The following is a 24,327-nucleotide window of genomic DNA, read 5'->3' as shown; positions in this document are numbered from 1 at the left end:
CTTGGTGCTGCCCAGACTCGCATCTATTTCATCCATCCTGCTGAGTGCTTCCAATAATAATACTAAGCCCTTCTCTAGTGTTTTACATCCTCAGAGCGCTATACAGAAACAAAAATTAATCTTCACAACCCACTCTGGGATGTACTATAGGGAAGTTTATCCCCATTTTACGGATAGATTAAATAACATGCTCGAGGTCACATACTAAGGTAGTGGTAGCACTGGGATTCATGTTTAGGAGTTCCTGGTTCCTAGCCCTGTGAGCTTACCATTAGACAATGCTGTTCCCCTTTTAAAATGGCATCAAACTCAGTATGGTTGAAGATTCTGGCAGGTGCAGAAAACAAGAAAACCATCCAAAAGGCAGCAAGACATCTAAACAGCCCAGTGTAATGTGTAGCCCCACTGGTGCCAGGCATGGTGGGAGGGTTAAGGTGGACTGGCTGATGACAGCCTGACCCTGTTCTGGGCAGGGTTAGATGCCACAATGGGACAGAACTGGCGGCCACTCTACACCAGTGCTTCCAATATTTCCAGCACAAATGGAGCCATGACAGTGCTACAGCAACCACAGACTCTTCAGCACAGATGCAGCCCTAAAGCATAAGATGCTTCCGCTTAGAGAAAACACAGCATTACCTACGTCTGAATCTGCTGCCAAAGGCGGCTACAAACAACCTAGCAATGATCTCTGCTTACTGTGGACAAACAGACTGTTTGAAATCATGGACAGTACAAGTAAAATCAAGGAAGGAATGTTACCAACAAAACAGCTGATTTCACACAATCACTGAGCAGGCTCCAGAGGTTACCAGTGGCTCAGGCTATGTTAGAGCAAAGTGCTAACTGGTTCTTGGAAGGAGCAGGCCAGTGATGCTGTAATTGTGCTGGCTAATTGGCTGGGGTGCCAGTCACAGAGGAGCCAAAGGACCCCGTCTATCCAAACCCTGTGACTCTAACATCACCCCAGTGCCAGATGGAAAGGGGCTCACTGGTATCTGGTAATGGAGTTTCAGCAAGCCTGATCAGGTGAATGTATCCCAATTCACTAATGTCAGAACCTCTGTGTATCATGAAAGATGTCAATAGAAAGCGAGTATCATACTGATCATTAATATTATTGCGGGTATGTATCAAGGACAAATTTCAAAATTACAAACACAGTGTGTGCCAGGCAGGGCTAACATTACCCCACCCTAAACAAAGGTACTGCCATCTAAAAGGTACCTCCAAGATACATTTAGAGACAGTAACACTGCAATTTATATAGAAGGTAAATAGGATCATCAAGCCAACAAGGGGAGGAGATAATACTCAGCATCATGGCAGGGGGAGGAAATAGCAGGAACAGATCAATCTGCATTTTAGCAAACACCAGCAGGGGAAGAAACCAGCATGAAAATTCCTTATCACCTTCCTCACAGCTTGAATGAACTTTACTTTGGGTGGGGGGTAGGGGGGTAACCTTCAGAAGAATCCATTTCAAAGGTTTACTGGACTATAAAGAGTGGGGCAAAGAACCGCAAGTGATCTTTCACCTAAGACGACAGAGGCACTGAACACATCAGACTTTGTGGGAGATGCTGACCAGAGGAGTGGTCAGCCATCTTGCTGGAAGGCAGTGTGACAGAATCTTACCTTAAACAGAGGTTGTAGCTTGTTTTGTTAAGCCTTAGTCTCTAGAAAGCATTTTTCACTTTTGTTTGCTTGTAACCATTTCCAAATCCTATCACCTTTGTTAATGAACTTGTTTTACTTTTAAGTTTAAACCAGTGCTGTGTCTGACTTAAAGTCAATGTTAACTTCAGTTAATGTGACAAGCTGCTGGGTACTGTATCTTTAAAGGAACAAACAAATCTTAATACCTCTCAGGAGAGGTATTACATGTGGAGCACAGGATTTGGGGAAAATCTGGGACTGGGTCATCTTGCCATGTGTAACGAAGGTTGGTGGATGCCAAAAAGCGTGTCAGAGGTGTAACACGGAGGCTGTTGGAATCAGAGCACTGACCCAGGGCGGCTTAACACAGACATTCTGAGCATGCGTGTATGCTGGCCGGAAGCGCCCAGTCACGAGAGCTACAGCAGCAGACACTGAGAGGCCCTCAGGGTTACAGGGCAGGCAGTGACACTGGTTTGGATTGCACCCCAGAATGTGACAGTGCTAACTGATAGGGATGCCAGTCACAGAGGAGCCAAGGTGCCAGTCTATCCAAACCATCCTTCTTACTTCAGAGGAGGCTGGGCCACCAGTGTTTGGGAAAGGAATGGGCCTCCTTGCAACAGCCCTCTGCCACTGAATTCAGCTTTTGGGGACCGTTTGCTCTGACTGGTTTATAGTTAAGGAGCTCCTATGTTCTGAGCTGCTTTTGAGCCTTGGTAAGCATCTGCTGATGGGCAGAAGCAATGAATCAGTAAGATCCACTGCAGAATAATAATACTCTGCCCATCTCTAGTGCCTCCTTCCAGGCTACAAACAATGAATTTATTCCCTCAGAATCCCATTGGCAGGTAGGGCAGTTAGTTCATTTTGCAGGTGAAGTGATTTGCCCAAGGTAAGCCAGTGGCTGAGCCAGCAATAAAGCCCACGAAGCCATGCTACCAGCCCCCAAAAGACAGAGGGGACAGCAGGAAGCATTTTTCACGCTCTCCTCTCTTCTCAAAGTGTCAGATCTGTGGTATCCTGAGAGCTGGCATTGCAAGATGGGGCCGCCACATGAACAAGAGGAGATTTCACGGGCTCAGGCTTTCAGCACAGCCATTATTTCAAGTTTACTGATGAACTGTGCCTGCCCCAGGTGCTTGTGTACATGAAAGTATGTGAGAATTTCTAACTGGACTCTCATAACCAACCTGTCCACCTGACAGGGATCTGCAGATAGACAGCTTGAACAGCTGGTGAGAGGATGTGACTCCCAGAACCCTCTCTTCAATTGCCTCCTCTCCCATGCACAGAGACATATATATCTATGGTGAGCTCTCTCCTGCACTCACCACCTCAGCATTCTTTTCCAATGCTCCCCACTGAGCCAGCTTAGCATGTCTGACTTCTCCAGTATGTCCAGTCTCTAGCGCCCAAGACTCTAGTGAAGAGAATCTCTTCCCAGACTGGTTAGGGACTGGTCACAAACCAGCCCCTGTGTCTGGAGACTGAAAAGCTGTTTAAAAATTGAAACAAAATCAAGCCCTCAGCTGGAACAGTAGCAGGGGAGAGGAGGGCTGGAGAAATGCACTGGTTTCATGGAGAAACAAGGATAAGTGACACCCAAACCAGCCCCATAGCCCCAGTCACTACATTGAGGTGCTGAGGGTCCCGCAGCCTGCACATCCAACAATCTTTACTTTTCTGTGTAGCAGTAGTTTTCCCTCCACTTGCTTTTCTCAGGCACCACGCCAGGTACAGCGAAGGGAACAGGATTATCCTTCCCATGAGTTTGGCATCAGCCCAGCCCATGTAGCTTCCAGCATGGTTCACATGCCCTCAACTGTACTAAGCCGCCCAAGAGGTTAATTCTTATCCCACTGAGACAGGTCGCCTGGAAGCCACTCTCAGATCAGGAGGGCATTTCCCACTTAATTGATTTTGAACTGAAATGTCAGGACCAGGGTAGTGCAAATCTGTATCTCACACACTGACTGCTGGCTACAGTAGAAGGAGCAGTGGAGGGGCACAGGCCACAGAACAGGCAGTTAGCTCAGCTGCAGAATAAAGAGGTGTCACAATAAAATGCCCCTCCCCATGGGGTTCCCCAGCATTCTCACAGCTCGTTCCTATAGCCCAGACTTCATCATGAACATAAATGCACTCAGAATCACCTCCTCTGAAGCACACTGCCACTTTCCTTATAGGGGCTACACTCAAGTCAGAGTTCCCAAACTACAAGCTGGAAACAGGTAAGCTGGCCCTGACACTAGAGGTACTTGGAAGAGCTCTGAGGCATGTTCTTCAATATGGGGGAACTGCACTTTGGAAGCTTCCATCCCTGGCTTTGTCGCACACTCCAACACATCCTCCCCTTATCTGGGAAGTGGCAGAGATGTCCTTGAGCAGTTCAGCTGGGATCTCACTGAGGAGTTAATGCAACCACAGCCCCTGCACAACCCAAACCAAGGCAGATACACAAGCCCACTTTTGGAACTGTGATTATACAATGGCAGAAGAGGGTTTGCAGCTTCTGGCCCTGGCAACAGGATGACATCAGAAAGTATAATCAGCTTTTGAAGACTGGGGTAAGAGGGAGCCTAGCTAGACTCAGGCAGGGGAGGGAAGAGTGAAAAATCTTTGCACTGTCCAGTCTCTCATTCTGGGAAGGGAGCAGGGAGATGTCTGCAGAAGCAGCACCATGAGGAACTTATTTACCAGGAACAATGTTCTAGAGAAAGCTTCTTTCTGAACTTTGAAGCAGAGGCCATAGCTATTGCACAGAGCTGACAAGTGAGGGCCAGGAAGAGGGAAAATGCTGTGCTCAGCTAGGTAGAGTAACCCTCAATGGAAATGAGGGTTATAAGGGAATGAGAACCTTAAAACTGTCAAGCCTTGGGATCCTGGTTCCACCTCAGCAAGGCCTAACTGCAGAGGATAACTCAGAGGCTGGTGATGCCTATTTGCAGATAGATGCTGGAATATTGAAAATCACAGGCGGTTCATGGGTCACCAGAACGCTGTGTGTATGAACTCCCTTCCACGCAGCTGGCAAACACAAGGTAGCTCTGTCAAAGAGAGGATACTGCCCAAGCTCCTACCTTCTCCAGTTCCTGACGTGGCAGCACCTGGCTCCTGTACCTCCCGCTCTGTCTGAGTCTCTGCATTCTGCAGCAGAGGAGCCAGGGTCTGAGTACCCTGTGATGTCACCGAGGTGGTAGGGTTCCTGGGCTGCAGGCCTATGGCATTCATTAGGCCCATGTCTCTGTCCGTCCTCCATGTGGCTCTGCTTGTTCTGAATAGAGAGACAAACAAATAAACCAGGAGCAATGGCGGGGCCTAACAGCTCAGCCTCCCATGTCCCTAGGAACACAACAGCATCCAGCTCACTCTCCTCTCTCCATCCCAACCAGGCACCTGGTAGTCTAATCCAACTGCTTTGCAGGCAGTGAGGAATGGCACTTACATCATGCTATGAATGCCATCTCCCTCCTTGGTTTGCTGCTCACAGGACTTTCTGCTTGATGTTTAAATCACACTGGGGCCTTGTCATAGGGTCCTTTACCCAATGCTACCTCCCCATAGCTATTGCACAGAGCTGACAAGTGAGGGCCAGGAAGAGGGAAAATGCTGTTTGAGAGGCACGAACATACCAGCAATGCCACCAAGTCAGTATAGCAAACTTTAGGCCTTCGGAGTTACTAGATTGAGCAGGAACTGCAATAAGCAGCTCAGGAACATACATTTATGGAACGCTTCTCTGGCTCAGGAGATGGGTCTGGGTTCCAGGGCGATTTAGCAAAGCAGGGTTGCTGCTCCTGAGTGTATGATCTGCATCGCTTCCCTCGCATTATCCTCTTAGTTTGTCAGCATCACACACTAGCTCCCCTCTAGCATGTGTTTCAGCCTTCTCCTCTCTCCAGTAGGACTGGACATGAGGCTTATTATTTTATTTTCAGAAACAAGTAGTTGCTATGTAGAAGCTTCCCAGGTGGGAGTGTTTGCAGTGAAAAGGGACTTTTCCCTGCACTGGCCTCTGGCTGCCTGTCCTGCAAGTGCTGAAGGGGCTGCAAGAGATCACCTCATCACATGAATCATATTCTTCTGTTTAATGCTCTGTAATCTTTTGATGGTCTGAACCCACCCAGCTTCCCAGCCCTCCAACAGGAATCAGAGGTTTCTCAAAGCTGTCCTCCTGCCTCCACACCAGACGGAGAGGGAAAGGGGAAGTCCCCAGCACATCACACTCCTGCAAGACTAAGACACAAGGAGAGAGATCTGATGACTAAGGAGGGAAAAGAGCTCCACCTAGCTGGAGAGGACGACACCTTATGCATCCGATGAAGTGGGCTGTAGCCCACGAAAGCTTATGCTCAAATATATTTGTTAGTCTCTAAGGTGCCACAAGTACTCCTGTTCTTTTCACCCTACAGAAAAGGGACAGCATCTCTCTTCTCCCACCCTGCAGTCTGACTGGGAACTTAGGACTGCTTGGGGGAGAGACGGGGGAGCTTGGACAGAACCACACTCTAAGCTCCAATTTCCTTGGGATTCTGGAGTTCAGGTATCAGATGGATAGCCTGGGGAGGGAGTGCCCCTCACTGGGGCAGGAAGCTAGAGGGGACTCCATTCCCACGTTTAGGGTACTGTGTGCATCACTGGACAGAGGGGACTGGGATTCCCCATTGATCCTGGCTGTCTATGAAAAACCCTTTGGGATTTTGGGAGAATCTAGCTCTGCTTTTAGAATTTGTTATAAAGGAACAACTGTCCTGTGACCAAGAATTCAGGGATTAAAGTCATTAGCACTATCCTTCGATTCCTGGTCACTGGAGCTGTTTAATGGATTTGTCTTTGCCTGTAGCTGACCCATTATTCTCCGGGTACCTTCCCCAGTGCCATTTATTTTACGCAGCACTTTTCATACTCTGAGCCACACATGGCTCCCCAGCAGTTTGCCTAAGTGTGCTACTGATGGCAGGTGGGGCCAGAGGTGATAGATGTACTTCAGTATTGTGATCTGCCCCTCTGGGGACCAAATATTATTGCTAGTGGTGTGCCAGCTGGCATTGGCTGGGCACTGCCAAGAGAGAAGTTGTGTACCTAATGATGCCAGTAAGATGGGAGACTGGAGGAAAGTATGGGCATGCAGCACTGTCAGCTGTAGTAAACCCAACAGGAAGAACCAAGACAGGGAGCACTCTGATTAGCTGCCTCTAACTCTCCCCTTTCCCCGAGACTCACCCAGGCCGCTCGGTGCTCCTGTTGCTGGAATGCACAGTGAAAACAGTCTCATTCAGCTGGTCCCAGTAATACTCAACTCCAGAGTTTAAGGCCCTGAAATGCCAAAGGGGGAAAACATTAGAAGGGGAGATTGTTCCACGCAAGCCCCCTACTGGCTGCCGTGCACGACAATACTCAGCATTTGTCTAATCTGCCCATCCATCTTGGCTGAGCAGGCATAACCGCCTGCAATAAGGGTGTTTACTCCTGATGCACAGGTCTTCAGTGGGCTCCCAGGACAGGCTCAGATCCTGCCCAATTTCAATGAACATTTCTAGGGCTTATTGCTGCACAGTCTCCCAAACATGGAGTGCTGTCTTAGAGCATCTCTGTACTCTGAGCTGAAGGTGTAATTTCCAGCTCAGGTAGATGTTCACACACTAATTTTGATTGAGCAAGTTCACTAAAAATAGTAGCGTAGGCATGAGCTAGCTGTCTGTATAGGCCTGTCAGAGACCCTGATGGCTAGCCCTCCGCCTGGGCTGCCACGCCTACACTGCTACTTTTGGTGCACTAGCTCGACCTAAGCTAGCGCATATACATCTATCCGAGCTGGAAATTACACCTTCAGCTGCAGCATAGACGTATCCTGAGCCAGAGAGTAGTGAACTGCCCCCTTTATTTCCGTGGTGTGTTAGTTCTGAAAGACCACGCCGCAGGCATGCAGCTGCACGTGCATTTATCACAATTGCGTTCGTAAGTCAGGTAACTAACTATACATCCAAGTGGGCAAGTACACAAAAGGCAGAAAAAGCACTTGTCTAAAAGGCAGGTTGTCTGGCAGCATTTTACCCCACTGAGCATGCTAACAATTACTCAATACTAAACATCGAGGTACTATACAAGGGTCTTTCCTTCTACTCGTAAATCTCAGTGCAAACATCTCACTGGCACTGGCAGGTCTTCTGTGGAATAAGGATGGCTGTAGCTCAGGTTCTTAGACCACAAATGTAACTTGGCCCTACCCACAGAATAGGTTTGATACAGACCAGCCCTGGCCCAAGGGCACAGACTAGACAGGACCTAATAGGACTTTGTCATGTCTAACTTTTGTGCAGGGGCACAAGAAGATGCAGGGAGGGATGTGCATGTGCATCATCCACGCTGCTCCACTAGTCACTCAGGGTCTGGAGCAGAGTAAGTGGGTCCTTTAACTGGAGCTTTGGCATGCAGTGTACAACACTGGTGTCTTCCAGGGGTTTCAGCAGTCCAGTATGTCTAGGAAAGTCACAAAATGCTAGTATTGTTAGTCCAGTTAGCAGACTTAGGGAAGAGGCCTCAGGGGCTGCTCCTGTCCTGCAGATACTGAGTACAAAGTGAGAAAAATATTTCAAAAGATATGAATGCACACGTGTTCCAGTCACCCTAGAATACGTGCTGCAGAAGCAGGGAGCAGCTGAGCCTCCCACATCCCATGAAGGGAAGCACAGAGCCGGGAAATGCACAGTTCCCCAGAGCTCTGAGAGGCAGCCAAGCTCAGTCAGCAAGTTGCATGGGAGAGCGTGTGGAGCATGGTGAGCTGAGTAAGGGCCGAAGGGCTTCTTAAAGGGACAGGCAATGCAAATACAAAGATATAGTGACACATGAAGCAAAGGGCCAGGAGGTGCCAGGCTATTGTAAAACACATAGGAGATGATCACTGCACAGCAGGAGAATCCAGCTTGTTAACACTGGGAGTCTGAGGGAGAGGAAAGAAACAGGATTACATCTGCAGACCTGGGTTCACATCTAATATAGATCACATCTGAAACAGTCTCAATCTAGTCCAGAGCAGATGTTTGTCCAGGCCATGGGAAAGTCTAGTCAGGGAGAGGCCCAGGATAAATGATATATAACCAATTAGTTCTCAAGTGCAGTGACAGAGTAATTGTGATAGCAGTAGCTCAGTACTGGATTAGTGAGGGGGGCTGTGAGACAGGAGTGAGGCGCATCAGCAGGATGGCTGAAGGGGAGGATTCAGAATTATTGGCAGAGCTGTGCGTGTTGGAGGACCAGGACCAGCAAAACATAAATGGCTCTAGTTCAGGTGCAAATGCAAAAGCCAAAGAGAAGAAAACATGCACAGAGTCTGCAGAACATGATCTGTCATCACATTTTTCACTGAGCTAGTCCGACAGCATTATACCCATGTGAAAGCAGCTGCCAAGGAGACAACTATTTACAAACTCTTCAGAATTTATTGACAGATGGCCACCCATCACTAGAAACTCCCCAATCCTCCCCAATGCTCTGCCTGATACACTGAGACAGCAAAGCTTGACAACTAAGCCTACAAGGCAGCAGCATTCTCTGGCAATGAAAGCTGTTCAGATCTAGCAGTGAAATCCTCCCAAAAGCGCCTAGCTGCTTTGGCATTTGAGACTACTGGCCATCAGAGCTGCGCTGAGCCCAAACTCCCACCCTGTCCTCTGAAGCCCCCTCTGCCCCCAAGAGCACACAGTCCCCACAGCAGCCCATGCTGCTGCTACTCTTCATTAGGGATGCATGCCAACTGCTGCTATCATCTTCAAACAACTGGAGATATAAGATTTCAGTGTTGCCCCTGGTGCAGGTTCTGAGATGGTGAACACCCCACATGCTCCACTCCCCAGACCAGCTGTTCAGTGGCTCCCTGCCCCCTACATGCTCCCTTCTTGGGGAGGAGTCTAATCCAGCTCGCTGCTATCAGAGCAACAATATAGCCAGGTTGCCTGCCCTGCACATTTCAGAGAAAACAGGATTACAACTCTCTCCCCCACTGCCACCCCTGCCCTTTAGCCGGAGCTCTTGCTGCTGCTCCCCATTTGTTGGATGGGAAGGTCCATTCTAACTCCATGCTGTCAGCTTGCCCCTTTCCCTGGACAGGGAAATCAATAGCCATTTAATACATTACTTCATATTCAGGTCTTAAATGGTAGCATTAATCAACTAAGCTCCCGCTGCCATGCTCTTATTAACCACTCATTAGCTGCCAGAGGGCTGCGGCCTTTTGCTTTCATTCCCCTGGGAGAGGAGCCTGTTGGAAGCATCAGCTGCTTACCCCGACCACTGGCTCTGGGAATTCTGACAGACAGGACAAAGCAGAGTCTGTTTGATTTCATTATCTGTGGAAGTGGGATGCCCTTTTCCCTCTTCACTCAGGACCTGCTCTGACCTGGTTGCTAGGTTTTCATTCAGAGCACTCAACGGGAGGCCAGGAGACTGACAAGTGCCATCCACCCACTCTAAGCCAATGTGCCAAGCATCCTAACTGTCCTCCCTTTGCCCTCCCTGGGCTAGCTACTCCTCCTGACCCCAACTTTTTTAAAAGTGTCAGGGTGCTGGAGTCATCTGACACAATCTTTACTCCATCCTTCCCCATGCCCTTCCCTACCCTCTCTCTTTGCCTGTCGGAGACTGTACACATGCATCAGGGCAGGGACTGACTGCTCTCCCTCTAACATGCTATAAAAAGTGTGGTGCTAGATTATTGAAAAACAACAACAACAACAAAATAATCCTCCAGCCTTTGTGGACTCAATTTCAAGCCCAAGTGGTCTCCAGACCTCAGACAGGGAAAGGCACACTGGGATCTTTGGGGGAACTTGAGATATCCTGGTTCAGGTACAGGAAAATGGCACAATTGTGGGCACTACCATTCTCACACAAAAGGGCTGCCAGTCTTGCCTTTACCATTTTAGGCTCTGTCTCACTGCACAGGTAACCCAGGTGACTGGCACCCAGATTAGCCTAGCCCAGGTGTGAGCATCTCCAAAGTAAAGCCCTACCAGCGTTCATGTGTCCTCACTAGTTCTGCACGTCATGCATGTCTAGGGGTACATCCCATGATTTTTTGAGGAGAGGCTCTAGGATTCTTTCCCAGAAAATTATGAGAGAACAGGTCTGTCCTTTGAGGGGAATACAGGAAGGGCACTAGATGACTGTCAGCACTTGAGTGATTTAGCCACAAAACAGGTGGGTTCAAGCCAGAGTTGAAGCAAAGCCTGGGTTTTAACGCCCATCCCAAGCAAGTAAGCTAGCCTAGGACGAAAACATCTTTGGACCTGCACCAGAGGGTTTTCTGTGTGCATGGGTAGGGGGATGAGACGAGGGTGTGAGGAGCTAAAAACCAGGTTAACTGTGCAGTGTAGCCATACCCTAAGATGTAACCACAGAGATACTGCTATACTGAAGCCTCCTATTATTAAGTCTTTGTCTACATGAGAAACTTGCACTGGTTAAATAAGGTGTGATTTTTAAACCAGTTTAGTCGAACTAGTACAACCCCCCTGTGTGAACATTTTGTTCGGTTTAAACCAAGTTTATTTTGTTTTTGCTTATGACAATTTAAGAATTGGTTTAATATAAACCAGAATAAGCCAGACTTGAACCAACATCAGATTGTCCATAGGGGTTTGTACCAGTTTAACTAAATCAGTTAAAAAAAAAAAAAAAACAGTGCAACTTTCTTGTGTAGATGAGGCCTAAAACTTCATTTTTACATCTTGCATTACAGAATATTGTTAACTTGAAACATTCAGTCGGTCTTTCACAATGGGTTTCCCAGTTCCAGTGGATGTCATCAAAGTATGACTATTCAGTTGAGAGACGCAGAACTAGTACTGTACTGGAAGTAGGAATAGTGTTCAGGTAATGGGAACACTTAACTTTTGTCCTAACAAGCTCTAGGCATAGAAATGCTGGAAACAACATCTTCTGAGGCTTGAGGTGGCATCTTTCCTCGGCATAGCACCGGATGTCTCTTGGATGCAGCTGCAGTAAGGAGGGCATTCACTTGCCCAGGGCCTCAGAGTGAGAAATTGCAATTCTCCATGCTGCTGCTAAGTTCTTATTTTTCTTCCTTTCTATGGCTGTCAAACAAGCTCCTTAAGCCCTCCCTGGAAATCCCCATCAGCTTTGCTGAATGCAGGGCTGGTCACAGACAGGCTGTCCCAACAGGGTACCTGCTCAATGAGGGGTTTGTCCAGCTCCAACTACTGATGTGCTTGGAGAGTCTGAGGGGGCACAGAGCCCCATGCTGTGTTATACAGTTGTATTAGTGGGAGGGATAGCTCAGTGGTTTGAGCATTGGCCTGCTAAACCCAGGGTTGTGAGTTCAATCCTTGAGGAGGACACTTAGGGATCTGGGGCAAAAATTGGTCCTGCTAGTGAAGGCAGGGGGCTGGACTCAATGACCTTTCAAGGTCCCTTCCAGTTCTAGGAGATTGGTATATCTCCAATTATTACCTTTATTACCTGGGAGTAGGGCCTTCAAAAACCAAGCAGAAACAACCTACGTAGTCTTGCCCCTCAGTCTGGGAGCACTACCTACACTGCACGTGAGCCCTGTGGCAGAGAAGAAACTGGTGCTCCTGTCTCACAGGAATGCTTGATTGATTTTGCCATCCATAAGGGGAAAACTGAACACTCACCATTTGTAGTTTCCTAGGCCAGAAGGGACCACTGTGATCATCTAGTCTGAGCTGTATAGCAAAGGCCATGGAACTTCCCCAACACAGTATCCAGAGCAGAGCTTTTAAGAAAATATCCAATCTTGATTTTAAAATGTCCAGTGATGGAGAATCCACCACGACTCTCAGTAAATTGTTCCAGTGGTTAATTGCCCTCACTGTTAAAAACGTGCACCTTATTTCCAGTCTGAATTTATCTAGCTTCGACTTCCAGCCATTGGATCATGTTATACATTCCTCCGCTAGACTGAAGAGTCCATTATCAAATACTTGTTCCCCATGCAGGTACTTAGACTGTGATCAAGCCTCCCCTTAATGTTAAACTAAATAGATTGAGCTCATTGTCTCATTGGCTTAAAAAGAATTTACCAAGAGAGCTGCCCCAGGGCAAGTCCAACATCAATCCCATAGTGAGGTCATCAGGGATGAAAACTTCCAGCAGGCATATACCCATAGACGGAGCTCAGTAGGGAAGTGGGACTAGATGCAGTGAAGCCAATCAGTGTGGTGGCAGGAGCCGTTATGAAGAGGCCTTTATCTTGCAATGGGCTGAGCTAGCCTGGCAAGGGGGATCATGTTTCAAACAGCTCAGCTTATGGGACCTGGAAATAATGCTTATCAAGATAACGCTAATATATTTTTCACTTCAAACGATCCCAAACCCCTTAAAGTTAAAGTGAAATACAAGCAATGGTCAGGGATAACCTCACACCTTACTACAACCCAGAACAACCACAGTACAGTACTCCACGGAACAGAGCTGGGGCATTGTGTCCAGTTGATTCAGGGCCACCATTACCACTTCCTGCAGCCTCTAGGTCACAGGTGGGCAAACTACGGGACACAGGCCACATTCGGCCCACGGGACCGTCCTGCCCGGCCCTTGAGCTCCTGGCTCGGGAGGCTCGCCCCCAGCCCCTCCCCGGCTGTTCCCCCTCCCCTGCAGCCTCAGCTCACTGTGCCGCTGGCACAATGCTTTGGGTGGCGGGGCTGCGAGCTCTTGGCAGGTCGCGCAGCTGCAGAGCCATGGCCTGACCTGGTGCTCTGTGCTGCCCGGCTGCCAGCCACCGGTGCTCCAGGCAGCGCTGTAAAGGGGCAGGGAGCAAGGGGGGTTGGATAGAGGGCAGGGGAGTTCGGGGTGGTGGTGAGGGGGCGGGGGTGTGGATAGGGGTTGGGGAACAGGAGGGTTGAATGGGGGCAGGGGTTCTGGGGGGGCAGTCAGGAGTGGAGGTTCCGGAGGCTGTCAGGGGACAGAGAGCAGGGGGGTTGGATGGGGCAGGAGTCCCACAGGGGCCTTCAGAGGGCAAGAAACAGGGGGGGTCAGATAGGGGGCCAGGCCATGCACAGCTGTTTGGGGAGGTACAGCCTCCCTAACTAGCCCTCCATACAATTTCAGAAACCTGATGCAGCCCTCAGGCCAAAAAGTTTGACGCCCCTGCTCTAGGAGGTCTCCTCATCTGAATACCAACCTAGCCTGAAGCTACTTGGCTTGTGAGATCTGAAAAGACCCAATGTGAGGTGAACTAGCAGCAGACCCAACCCATACAGAACAGGGCTGGGTGAAACAGCTGGCTTTCACACTGCAAAAGCTCCTCTCTTGCTTCAAGAATATCAATTTTTAAGCCAGTTTCAGAAATCCACCATCAAGTCAATTTCATCGTCATTGTGGGTCATTCTGTAAATTTTAAGGTAATATATTAAACAGTTTGCATTTTCCATGACAAAAAATACCTTCTCCCCTCTTCCTATGAAAATGCCAGCAACTCTGCCGCCTTCCTGCTAGGGTGAGGGAATGAACAACCAAGTGAAAGTGCACCAGTCAATCAGGGTATTGTTGTTCTTGTTTGGAAAGGCTGAAACGCCAGGACCTGCCTCCCTGGTACCCCACACAAAGCTTCCCCCAGCTCCCAGCTGTATTCCACACAATCAGCTTTTATCTCCTGCCTACGGAGAGGATGAGTAAGGGACCTAATTTCAGTGTAGTAATCATAGTGCTTGTTCCCATGAATAGCTGGACAGTACAGATTTATGTACGTGAGAGGTTTGGATCTCTCAGCAGCTGCCCAGATAGGGAAATACTGGCATCTATAGTCCTGATTTCAATACAATTTAATTTCCTGTGCAGGAGATGGATCATGTGCAGAGAAAGAGAGAAATCCAAGGTCCTTCACCAAAGGCTCTTAAGCAAAGTAAGCAGTCATGGGGTAAGAGGTAAGGTCCTCTCGTGGATCAGTTAAAAGACAAGAAACAATAGGTAGGAATAAATGGTCAGTTTTCAGAATGGACAGAGGTAAATAGTGGTGTCCCCCAGGGATCTGTATTGGGACCTGGGAAAGGGGGTAAAAAGTGAGGTTGGGAAAGTTTGCAGCTGATACCAAATCATTCAAGATAGTTAAGTCCAAAGCAGACAGTGAAGAGCTACAAAGGGATCTCACAAAACTGGGTGACGGAGCAACAAAATGGCAGATGAAATTCCACATTGATAAATGCAAAATAATGCATAAGCCAAATTTTTTTTTTAGTAAAAAAGGGAAGCACCAGAGAAGGGGGTTGGCTTATGAACGGGTATAGAGAGGGAGAGGTGGGACACAGCCCCTCCCCCCAACAGAGGGAGCAAGGAGAGGCAGCAGAGCCAGAAGGGAAGAGGCGGAGCGAGTGAAGGACCCCCTGCTGCCGAAGTGCCGCCGAAGACCTGGACTGCCGCCGGGTATTCAAATCAGGCCCCGCAGTTCCTAAAGCCAGCCCTGGGGGGGGGGGGGTGTGTGTCCCGGGCTAGGGGGGGGGGGTCATGTGGGGGGTGGTCACAGGGGTTACTCCTCTGACTCCCAGCTACAACCCCCCCCCCCCAAAATTTCCCCACCAGTTGTTGTCCTGGCCCGTCAGGGTAAGCAGTTGGCGCGCCGGGACACTTTGTTTACTTAGGTTTTACCTCCATGCCTGCGGATGCTTGAGGTAAACAAACCATCTCGGCTCACCAGTGGCTTATCCTGATGGCCCGGGAGCCAAAGTTTGCTGACCCCTGAATTATAGGGTAGGCTTATGAACAGGTTATGAAAATTTTCCATTTCTATTTATTCGGGGTCGGGGGGGTTGGCTTATAAACGAACCGGCTTATGATCGAGTATATACGGTAATTCCCGCAGACCAACCCCCAAACCTCCCCTACACAAAAGTGAAGCTATTTAAGGTAGGGAGTTTATAAGCCCCACTAACAAGGTCTCTCCATTGAAGCTATCTGCAATATGGAGTTTGTAAGTTCCTTGAACTAGACCTATTTGGTTTGAGATCTCCTTAAATCAAGCTTCATAAGAAGAATAAAATGCTTAAACCACTCTAAGGACTTAGTGTGGCTTCAACTGGATCATGGACTTAAGACTAACACCGCTCAAGCTGCTTTAATCCCTTATGTTCTCTTAATAAGATGTTTATGTCCTGTCAAGTCTTAGAGTGGCTTAAACTACTTAAGATGCTTAAAATCTTTAGGGCAGTTCAAACTGCTTAAACCCTCTAAGAAATTAAACATCTTAAACTGCAATAAGGGCTTAGAGCCAAGTAAACTGTTTAATCTACTTTAAACACTTACAATGGTTTAGCAGCAGTTAATGTATAACCAGTTCAAAGTAGATCTTGTTTTGTAGATCTTATGGAGAATTAATCAAGACAAATGGGGAAAACGGCTTCAATTGGGAGGAAGTTGCTTCTAAAGTTCTGAACATTTAAGGCTAGAAAGCATAACAAAAGCTTTCAGATAGAGCATTCTAGTGAGCATGTATGAAGCTGCCAAATCTTAAACATTCACCAGTTACAGAATCAAAATCTTGGCTTGACTGAAGTCTCAGAGAGATCCATAAACCAAACCAAGTTTGATATATTTCTAGCCTCAGCAGCTTTGAAATTAGTTAAGTAAAAAAACTTCTAACTGGAATATACGGAGAATGGGGGGGTGGGGGGGGGAGTAACAGCATATATTTTTTTCCAGTTCCAATAATGGGGGGAAAAAATGCTCCACCAATTAGTTTCCATAAAAGTTAATATTTGGATTGAGATCAAACATGGAACATTTCAATCCATAAGAATATCTGAAAGTTATGAACAGTTGAAAGAGAGAGCAGGTAAAAGAGAAGCAGGAACTCAACCTTGGCTATTGTGGGATCTACCCAAGCTCACTACAATACTTTGACAAACCACTATCATCCCTCTGTCAAAAAAACAGCCGGTAAGGAACAGGGAAGATGGCTCCATAATGGACTGCACCAAAGTTCAGAAGATAAAAAAACTGTACTGCAAATGGCAGAGGAAGCAACCAAACAAGGACAGTCAGTTAAGGCTTGCAGGGAAAAGGTGAATGCTGCAACAAAGCACAATGAGTTAGTGCTGTCAAATGGGGAAAATAAGGGGTTTTCTAAAATTATCAGGGATGAAACTAATGATGAGTCAAGTGGCTGAGATCCTGAACTGTTTTTTGAAATTTGCATTCAAAAAAGAAAAATCAATGGAAGTTTAAACCAATAAGGAGCATGAAAATGTCTAAAAAGTGTTCTTGACAAAAGGCAGGTAAGAGAACATTTGGAAAAAATGGAGCCCATTTGAGAGAGGTTGTCATCCTTGGAGATTTCAACATCCACCGACAAGGCCACAGATACAAAAGCTCAAAAACTCATTTTCTCATTTGCCTCTGTAGGACTTTCACAGGTCATATCTGGTCAAACCCATACAGCTGGTCACACCCTGGACCTGATATTTGGCCTGTCTAGTTCGAGGACACTGCAACCCAAGCCATTGTTGGGGACAGACCATCACTTTATTAATGCCATGGCCAAAGTTCTTCCAGCTCTCAGGCAACAAGACAGACCCACAATCCCAATTCAACCATGCAGACTCATGGACTCCAACACATTCCAAACGTCTTCTAAAGGACAGCAGCGCCCCAACCAAATGACGACGAACCAAGGTCCCAGTGAATCGTTTTCACTAGACTCAGGCATTGATAGGCTGGCCCCCAAAGGGTCCTTCCCTCCCATCACTTCCATAGATCTCCTTGGTTTTCTAAACTCTGCACAGGATGAAGAGAGAGGGGTGGAAACCCAAACACTGATGCCAGTAAACAAAGGCTGATACAGACAGGATGAAACAATGAATTCCTCCAAGCCTATGATGAGGCCGTACTACAGGCCAAGAAAGCATTTCCATCAGTCATCACGGAAGCTGCCAAATCCCACCCCCAGGAGCAATCCAGCATGATAAACCACTTTTCAATCCTGAGTGTCTAGAACGGAGCACCAAGTACAGGGAAGAACTCTCATCCTACATCGCTGAACAGATCACAAACCTTTGGGAAGCTCTCTTAAAAACATGGATCCTTTCTGCCTATACCCACTGACTGCCAGCACGCCTCCATTCCCAGGAGTTCACTCATCAACAAGTTCTGAACACCCTAAAGAAGTCTTGTCCCAAGTCCTGTGAATCCCACCCATGTCCGTCCAGACTTGCAAAAGCATCACGTGCAACGGGCATCACTCCTCTGAGGCACTGGCTGTTTCAGTCAGAAGGAATCTTTCTTTCCTCCTTCAAATACATACCAGTTCAACATTGAAGAAACCCACCTTGGATACATCAGTTCTAGCCAACTACTGATCAGTGTCAAATCCCACACTTCTGAGCAAGCTCAGAGAAACTAGCTAAAGGCCAACTACACACTCATCTAACAAATTAATATTCTAAACCCAGAACACACTGGATTCAGGCCAGAATATGGATCTAAAACTATTTATTGGCACTGATGGATAATCTGCTCCTGGTCAGAGGGCAGACATCCATTCTCATTCACTTCTTTGACCTTGCCTTCTTTAACATAAATACATAGCAACATGTCTATTAAACAAAACAGAATCCTACCCAAACAAGAGATTCCACTGTATGTACCTCTCCCCCTAGGGACAGGATGACACAGATGTTAGTCATGTCACTTTAATGCAGTATTGGAAGACACTCAGATACTACAGTGATGAGTATGGTATAAGAACCTACATAGAACAGAATAAGGTGGTTGTACAATATGCACTCCAAGATGATAAGAAAATTACCAGATCAACTTCTGTGCAAATGATGACTATTTTTGACAAGTTACATAAAACTGGAGAGGTACCTGAAGACCACAGAAAACAAATGTAGCACTGATCTTCAAAGAGAGAAGGCCAATTTAATTTGGCAATTACTGTCTCTTCTCAGCCTAAAAAGAATAATAATTAATTGAATATCCAGAAGGGAACAGAAGAATGAGCAATAAGCAATATTTTGGGGGGTTAGAGAGAATTTCTTGCCAGATAAACCGTTGCTTTTCTTGACAGAATTACAAAATTGGTGAAAGAAAGGAAAGGTAAATGTGATATACTTGGATTTTAATGACTTATCGTGTGTGGTGTCTCACACAAATCTTACTCAACATATATTTCTACCAGCTTGGATACAAACATTGCCACCTGAACTGAAAACTGGCTGAAGAACTGCAAAAAGGTTACCGCAAAGGCCCAATGAGTTGATACACCAGATGGCATACATAAAGGTTTTAATATAAGGACAGAGCCAATAGCTATGAAATATTTTTAAATTACTTTTTTGATCTTTGACTTTTAACCTGGGTTAGGATTTTCTGATTCTCCCCACTTTTTTTTTTTGAAAGAAGAATTAATATTTTGATTTATGGGGTCTATTCTAAATTAATAAAAAGCTTACTTAATCTTTTACTTAAAATAATTATATTTTTATTCAACTGTTTGAATAGCACAATTAAATTACAATTGGAATTTGATTTAATAAATTAAATTGATAATATAGAATAAAATTAACAATTGACTAAATTATTAAATATTGTGGATGAACACAATTAAGGCCTAAATTATGGAGTTAACATAACACAATTAAGTTTTGTACATACTTAAGCCTGGAAAGTTAGGGAGGCATGGATGTAGTTTGGTTGCTAGCCTATGCAGCAATACACACTCCTTCGAAGTGCGTCCTTACTGAACGACTTTTGCAGTTAACTTGTTTTTATAATACTGAATGATTAACAATCATAACTTTCCTCTTGAGGCAGATTGTGTTACACAGCCCGGGGTGACCTGAGTGATTTCAGGTAGTATTTACTTTAGAGATACAATAAGCATGTGCTTTTTCACAAGTAAATTACAAAAGGAGAAACATTATTTAAAAAGAAGATGGTTATTCAGAGAAAAAGACTAATTCTCTGGCTCGTTGGTTTTGGGAACTTCAGAGCCAAGGAACTGCACTTCAGGAGACCAGGTGTGGTTGTTTTTGGTCTTAGTACCTGACACTGGCAGGTGGGTTTTCTCAGGCCCTTGGCTGACACAGCCTGCAGTTGTCTTGGTCTCCTCTTTCCTTAGGGAAGGAGGGGCAGCAGCCCTTTTTGGTATGGGTAGTGGCCCAGAGGATTACATTTGCCTCCCTGCTTACCTGGATTTTTATGGCTATGATTTCAGTTGGCTTCATCCAGTGGCCCCTCCCCTGAGGTCTTCAAGCAAATCAGGGGATTACAAATCTTGCACCCTAATACATGGCTGAATCTGGGTTGAGAGGTTGGCCAGCTGAACCATTTTGGTAGTTTGAAGAGTACTGACTTACTGACATTTCTGTCACCAACCGCAACTGATGTTCTGGAGATGTGGCATCAGCAGATGACTGCACAGATGTGATTCTGGGCCCTCTCCTATGGGGTACCAGTTACAGCAGTAGTTCTCAACTAAGGGTCCGGGGCCCCCTGGGGGGCCACGAGCAGGTTTCAGGGGGTCTGCCAAGCAGGGCCAGCATTAGACTCGCTTGGTCCCAGGGCAGAAAGCCAAAGTCCCACTGCATGGGCTGAAGCCCAAGAAATGTAGCTTTGTGGAGGCCCTGTGGCATGGTGCCTCAGGCAACTGCCCTGCTTGCTACCCCCTAATGCCAGCCCTGGCTTTTATATGCAGAAAAACAGTTGTTGCAACACAGGTGGGCCGTGGAGTTTTTATAGCATATTGGAGGGGGGAGGGGTGCTCAGAAAGAAAAAGCTTGAGAACCCCTGAGTTACAGGATACAAACAGTTTGTGGCCCTTTTGAGTTTTAGGCATGGGAAACACATTGAGCAGAATTTTTTTTAACCTATTAGCTGGAGGACTTTTTACATTACTTATACTTCCAATCATACTTCATCCTTATAGCACTTTTAAAAATATAAGGGGATTTTTACTGGTAAAGACTGGGGAACTAAGAGGTCTGTATAATCTAATGGGGTGAAGGCTATTCCTGAGCAAAGGGCTGTCTTAAGCTTTATTAATATTAACTTTACGTGACCTGAAGGAAAGCTAAAAGTTTGTCAAACAAGAGGTTGAACTTTATAAAACTATGGCCGCTTGGGTAGGCTGATTTATGTTATACAGACTAGACTGCTCAGACTTCCTCAATGAAACCCAGACACATGATCCGAACTCTCTAGCAGCAAACCACTAGTGTCACATTAGTCAGTACTTTAGCATGTCCTGCGGGACGGAAGGAAGGAACCCATTCATATGTGACACACAGAGATAAGTGTTAAATAAACTGATCCTCAAAACCGGCATGTGGAAGTGATACAGATGAGCTAAGCAGTGTTGTGAGGCCAGAGCTTTGTCCTTCTAAATGACATCTTTCAACTGACACCAGATCCAATCTCAGCTATCGGGAAGTATGATGTCAGAAGGGAGACACTGGTCCAAACCCAATCCCCTCATCAGCTGAGTTGGGCTCATGGGGCTCCAGTGAAGGGGCTGTTTAATTGCGGTGCAGGCATTCGGGCTTGGGCTGGAGCCAGGGCTCTGGGACTCTGCTAGGAGGGAGGGTCCCAGAACTCAGGCTCCAGCCTGACCCCAAACATCTACACTGCAATTACAGTCCCTGAGCCTGCGAGCCTGAGTCAGCTGACACGGGCCCGCTGTGGGTTTTTAATGGCAGTGTAGACATACCTTGAGATGCTGCTGTGTCCACAATGACTAGGTCTCAGAGCACCGCATAGAGCTCTCAGGAAACACGGGCTTCCATTGTCAATTTAGTCAAATTTCCACTCGCAAAATGTCTGGGACCACAGGAACTCCTAACCTAAAGGGGAAAGCCCCTGAGGGTATGTCTTCACTGCAGAGTTAACTTGAGCAGTGCCCCTAGCCCCACTCCCATCCACACACAAAACCCTCTCACCTGAGTTTGGTGGTGCTTTCAGTTTGGGCTAGCTGACATGGCTAGGGATATAGGTTTTCACTCAGCTGGTAACCTGCCCACATTACAGCGTGGACACAGGCTAAATCACTTAAGTGTGGATAGTTCTCCAATACTTTCCCACAATTCCCCTATGTGTCCAGAAGGACAGACAAATTCTCCCACAACTCACTGGGAAAGAATCAGAGCATCTCATCTTACTGCAGCATAAAGAACCTCAAGATATTTCCACAGGAGTCCTTGCAACACACATGGGGAGTACAGCATCACTGATGACACAGTAACTTGGGCACGACTTTGCAGTGTGGCTGCTCAGAGCTGTGTGCTCAGAACCAGGTGACAATCATAGAATCATAGAACTGGAAGGGACCTCAAGAGGTCATCTAGTCCAGTCCCCTGCACTCATGGCAAGACTAATTATCTAGACAATCCCTGACAGGTGTTTGTCTAACCTGCTCTTAAAAATCTCCAATGATGAAGATTCCACAACCTCCTAGGCAATTTATTCCAGTGCTTAACCACCTTGACAGTTTGGAAATTAGAAAAAACTTCCTACCTAAACCTCCCTTGCTGCAATTTAAGCCCATAGCTTCTTGTCCTATCCTCAGAGGTTAAGAAAAACCATTTTTCTTCCTCCTCCTTGTAACAACCTTTTACATATTTGAAAATGGTTATCATGTCAATGATGTCAATGTCATGTTAACTCAATCACTTGAGTTAAGTCTGCAATGAAGATATATCCTGAGTGCCTGGGACGAGATACCATCTAACATACTTCAATTACACAGGAAGGAGAACGCAGAGGCTCCTCTTTCCCTCTTCATTCACCCTGCAACCACTGAGGTTATTCTTAAAAGGCAAACTATGCATCAGGGCTTATGTTGCTGGGAGGTATCTCTGCTAATAACTGAACAGGCTGATAAATGGGATCAGCCAGCCCAGAGACATGACGGATGTAGACAGCGGGATAGATTGCCATCTCTCTACCAGCACTAATAACCGGATGAAGGCATGCTGCCCCCATCGCTAGATTAGATGATATGCAATTCTCAAGAAGAAACTGGACTGGCACAGGCAAACAGTCTCAGTGATAAAGCATGGAAGCCTTGTATAGTGAAGTCAATTTTCACAGAACAGTTTCACTACAAAGAGAATTGCAATAAGTGCACAGCACAGCACTGCATTAATCTGGGACACTCTACCTACTTCCCTATAAGAGGATTGCACTGGAAAGTCTGTGTCTCAGAACCAAGACATATCTTCAAGTGGTATTTTAATTTGTTACCAGAGGCTCCCTATCTGCAGAAGGAATGATTCCTCATCTCTGCCTGCACTGCACAGCTGGCCCTGGAAAAGGCCTTTGCAGCTCTTAGTTTTGGAATTACCCATAGCCATGTTCAAAGCATGTTGAGGTTTTGGAATCAGTGTTTCCAAAAGATCTGGGCAATAAGTCCCACCTGAACCTGTTCCTGGAGAGGGGAGATTGAGAATGGAAGACCACAGAGAATAGTGCTTAGCTCACCCTGCTGCACAGCCTTCTCCAGGAGAAGCCAAAGTGGGCACTGGGCAGTACAGCTGTCTGTGCCTGCCAGCGTTCACACACACACAGGCTCTGGAAGGCCGTGAATGTTTCATAAGATGGGAGTGCAGATCATTTCTGATGAATGGAAAAGATCTTGATTGGACATGATGGGGTAGAAAGATTATGAGGAGCTGATACGGTGAGTGTCAACAGGGGTTTGGGACAACTACAGAAATGCCAGTGCTCCCCCTAGGGAAAGTTCCTCCTGCTGCACAGTAACACTGCTGATGGGTCTGGTCTCTACATTGCAATTAGACAGCCTCACTTGTTTGAACAGTGATTCCTGTTCTTTTCTACACTGGGGGGCAGTCACCAGGAGTTTAGGTAGAATTGCAGCATTAGATCGATTTAACCCTGCACCCGTACACATGACAAAGCCATTTTTGTCAACTTAAAGGGCTCTTAAAATTGATTTCTGTACTCTTCCCCGACGAGGGGATTAGCGCTGAAATCGACATAGCCAGGTCGAATTTGGGGTAGCGTGGATGCAATTTGACGGTATTGGCCTCCAGGAGCTATCCCAGAGTGCTCCATTGTGACCGCTCTGGACAGCACTTTGAACTCAGATGCACTAGCCAGGTACACATGAAAAGCTCTGGGAACGTTTGAATTTCATTTCCTGTTTGGCCAGCACGGTGAACTCAGCAGCACAGGTGACCATGCAGTCCCCTCAGAATGTTTCTACGCTCCCCCTATCATCTCCGTCCCTGAGGTTATCGCAGATTAGAAGGTGAAAAAAAACGCACTCGCGATGACATGTTTTCCAAGCTCATGCAGTCCTCCCGCACTGATAGGGCACAGCGTAATGCATGGAGGCATTCAGTGGCAGAGGCCAGGAAAGAATGAGTGTGTTTGCTTAACGGCAAAAGTATCACGCCTCGCTAGTAATCCTGCCCGAGCCAGGTCACTGTGTCACATGCACTCTGCGCTGTGTCAGCCTTGGGCAGGGGCATGACCGCTTTGTGAGCAGGAAGGCCATATAGACATAGACATTGCATTAGCAGGGCCGGCTCCAGCGTTTTTGCCGCCCCAAGCGGCGGAGGAGGGGGGAAAAAAAAAATCACAATTCGCGGCACTTCGGCGGCAGGTCCTTCCCTCTGAGAGGGACCGAGGGACCCGCCGCCGAATTGCTGCTGAAGACCTGGCGTGCCACCTCCC

The 24,327-nt window shown here is 46.9% G+C and overlaps 1 protein-coding gene across 3 annotated transcripts in view; it reads right to left on the bottom strand.

Moving 5' to 3' along the window:
- The window catches only part of AMBRA1 (autophagy and beclin 1 regulator 1), a 186,603-nt gene that overhangs the window by 10,669 nt on the left and 151,607 nt on the right, over positions 1-24,327 (bottom strand). For all 3 annotated transcript variants that reach the window (XM_039536587.1, XM_039536588.1, XM_039536589.1), the window contains 2 exons: positions 6,886-6,978; positions 4,743-4,936 (listed from right to left, as the gene is read on the bottom strand). In XM_039536587.1, the coding sequence (XP_039392521.1) occupies positions 4,743-4,936; positions 6,886-6,978 (287 nt within the window). The remainder of the gene's footprint in view (positions 1-4,742; positions 4,937-6,885; positions 6,979-24,327) is intronic.

This window comes from Mauremys reevesii, linkage group 4 (assembly GCF_016161935.1).
Source record: "Mauremys reevesii isolate NIE-2019 linkage group 4, ASM1616193v1, whole genome shotgun sequence".
In the NCBI taxonomy this organism is placed as follows: domain Eukaryota; kingdom Metazoa; phylum Chordata; order Testudines; family Geoemydidae; genus Mauremys; species Mauremys reevesii.
This window is presented reverse-complemented; position numbering and strand designations above follow the sequence as displayed.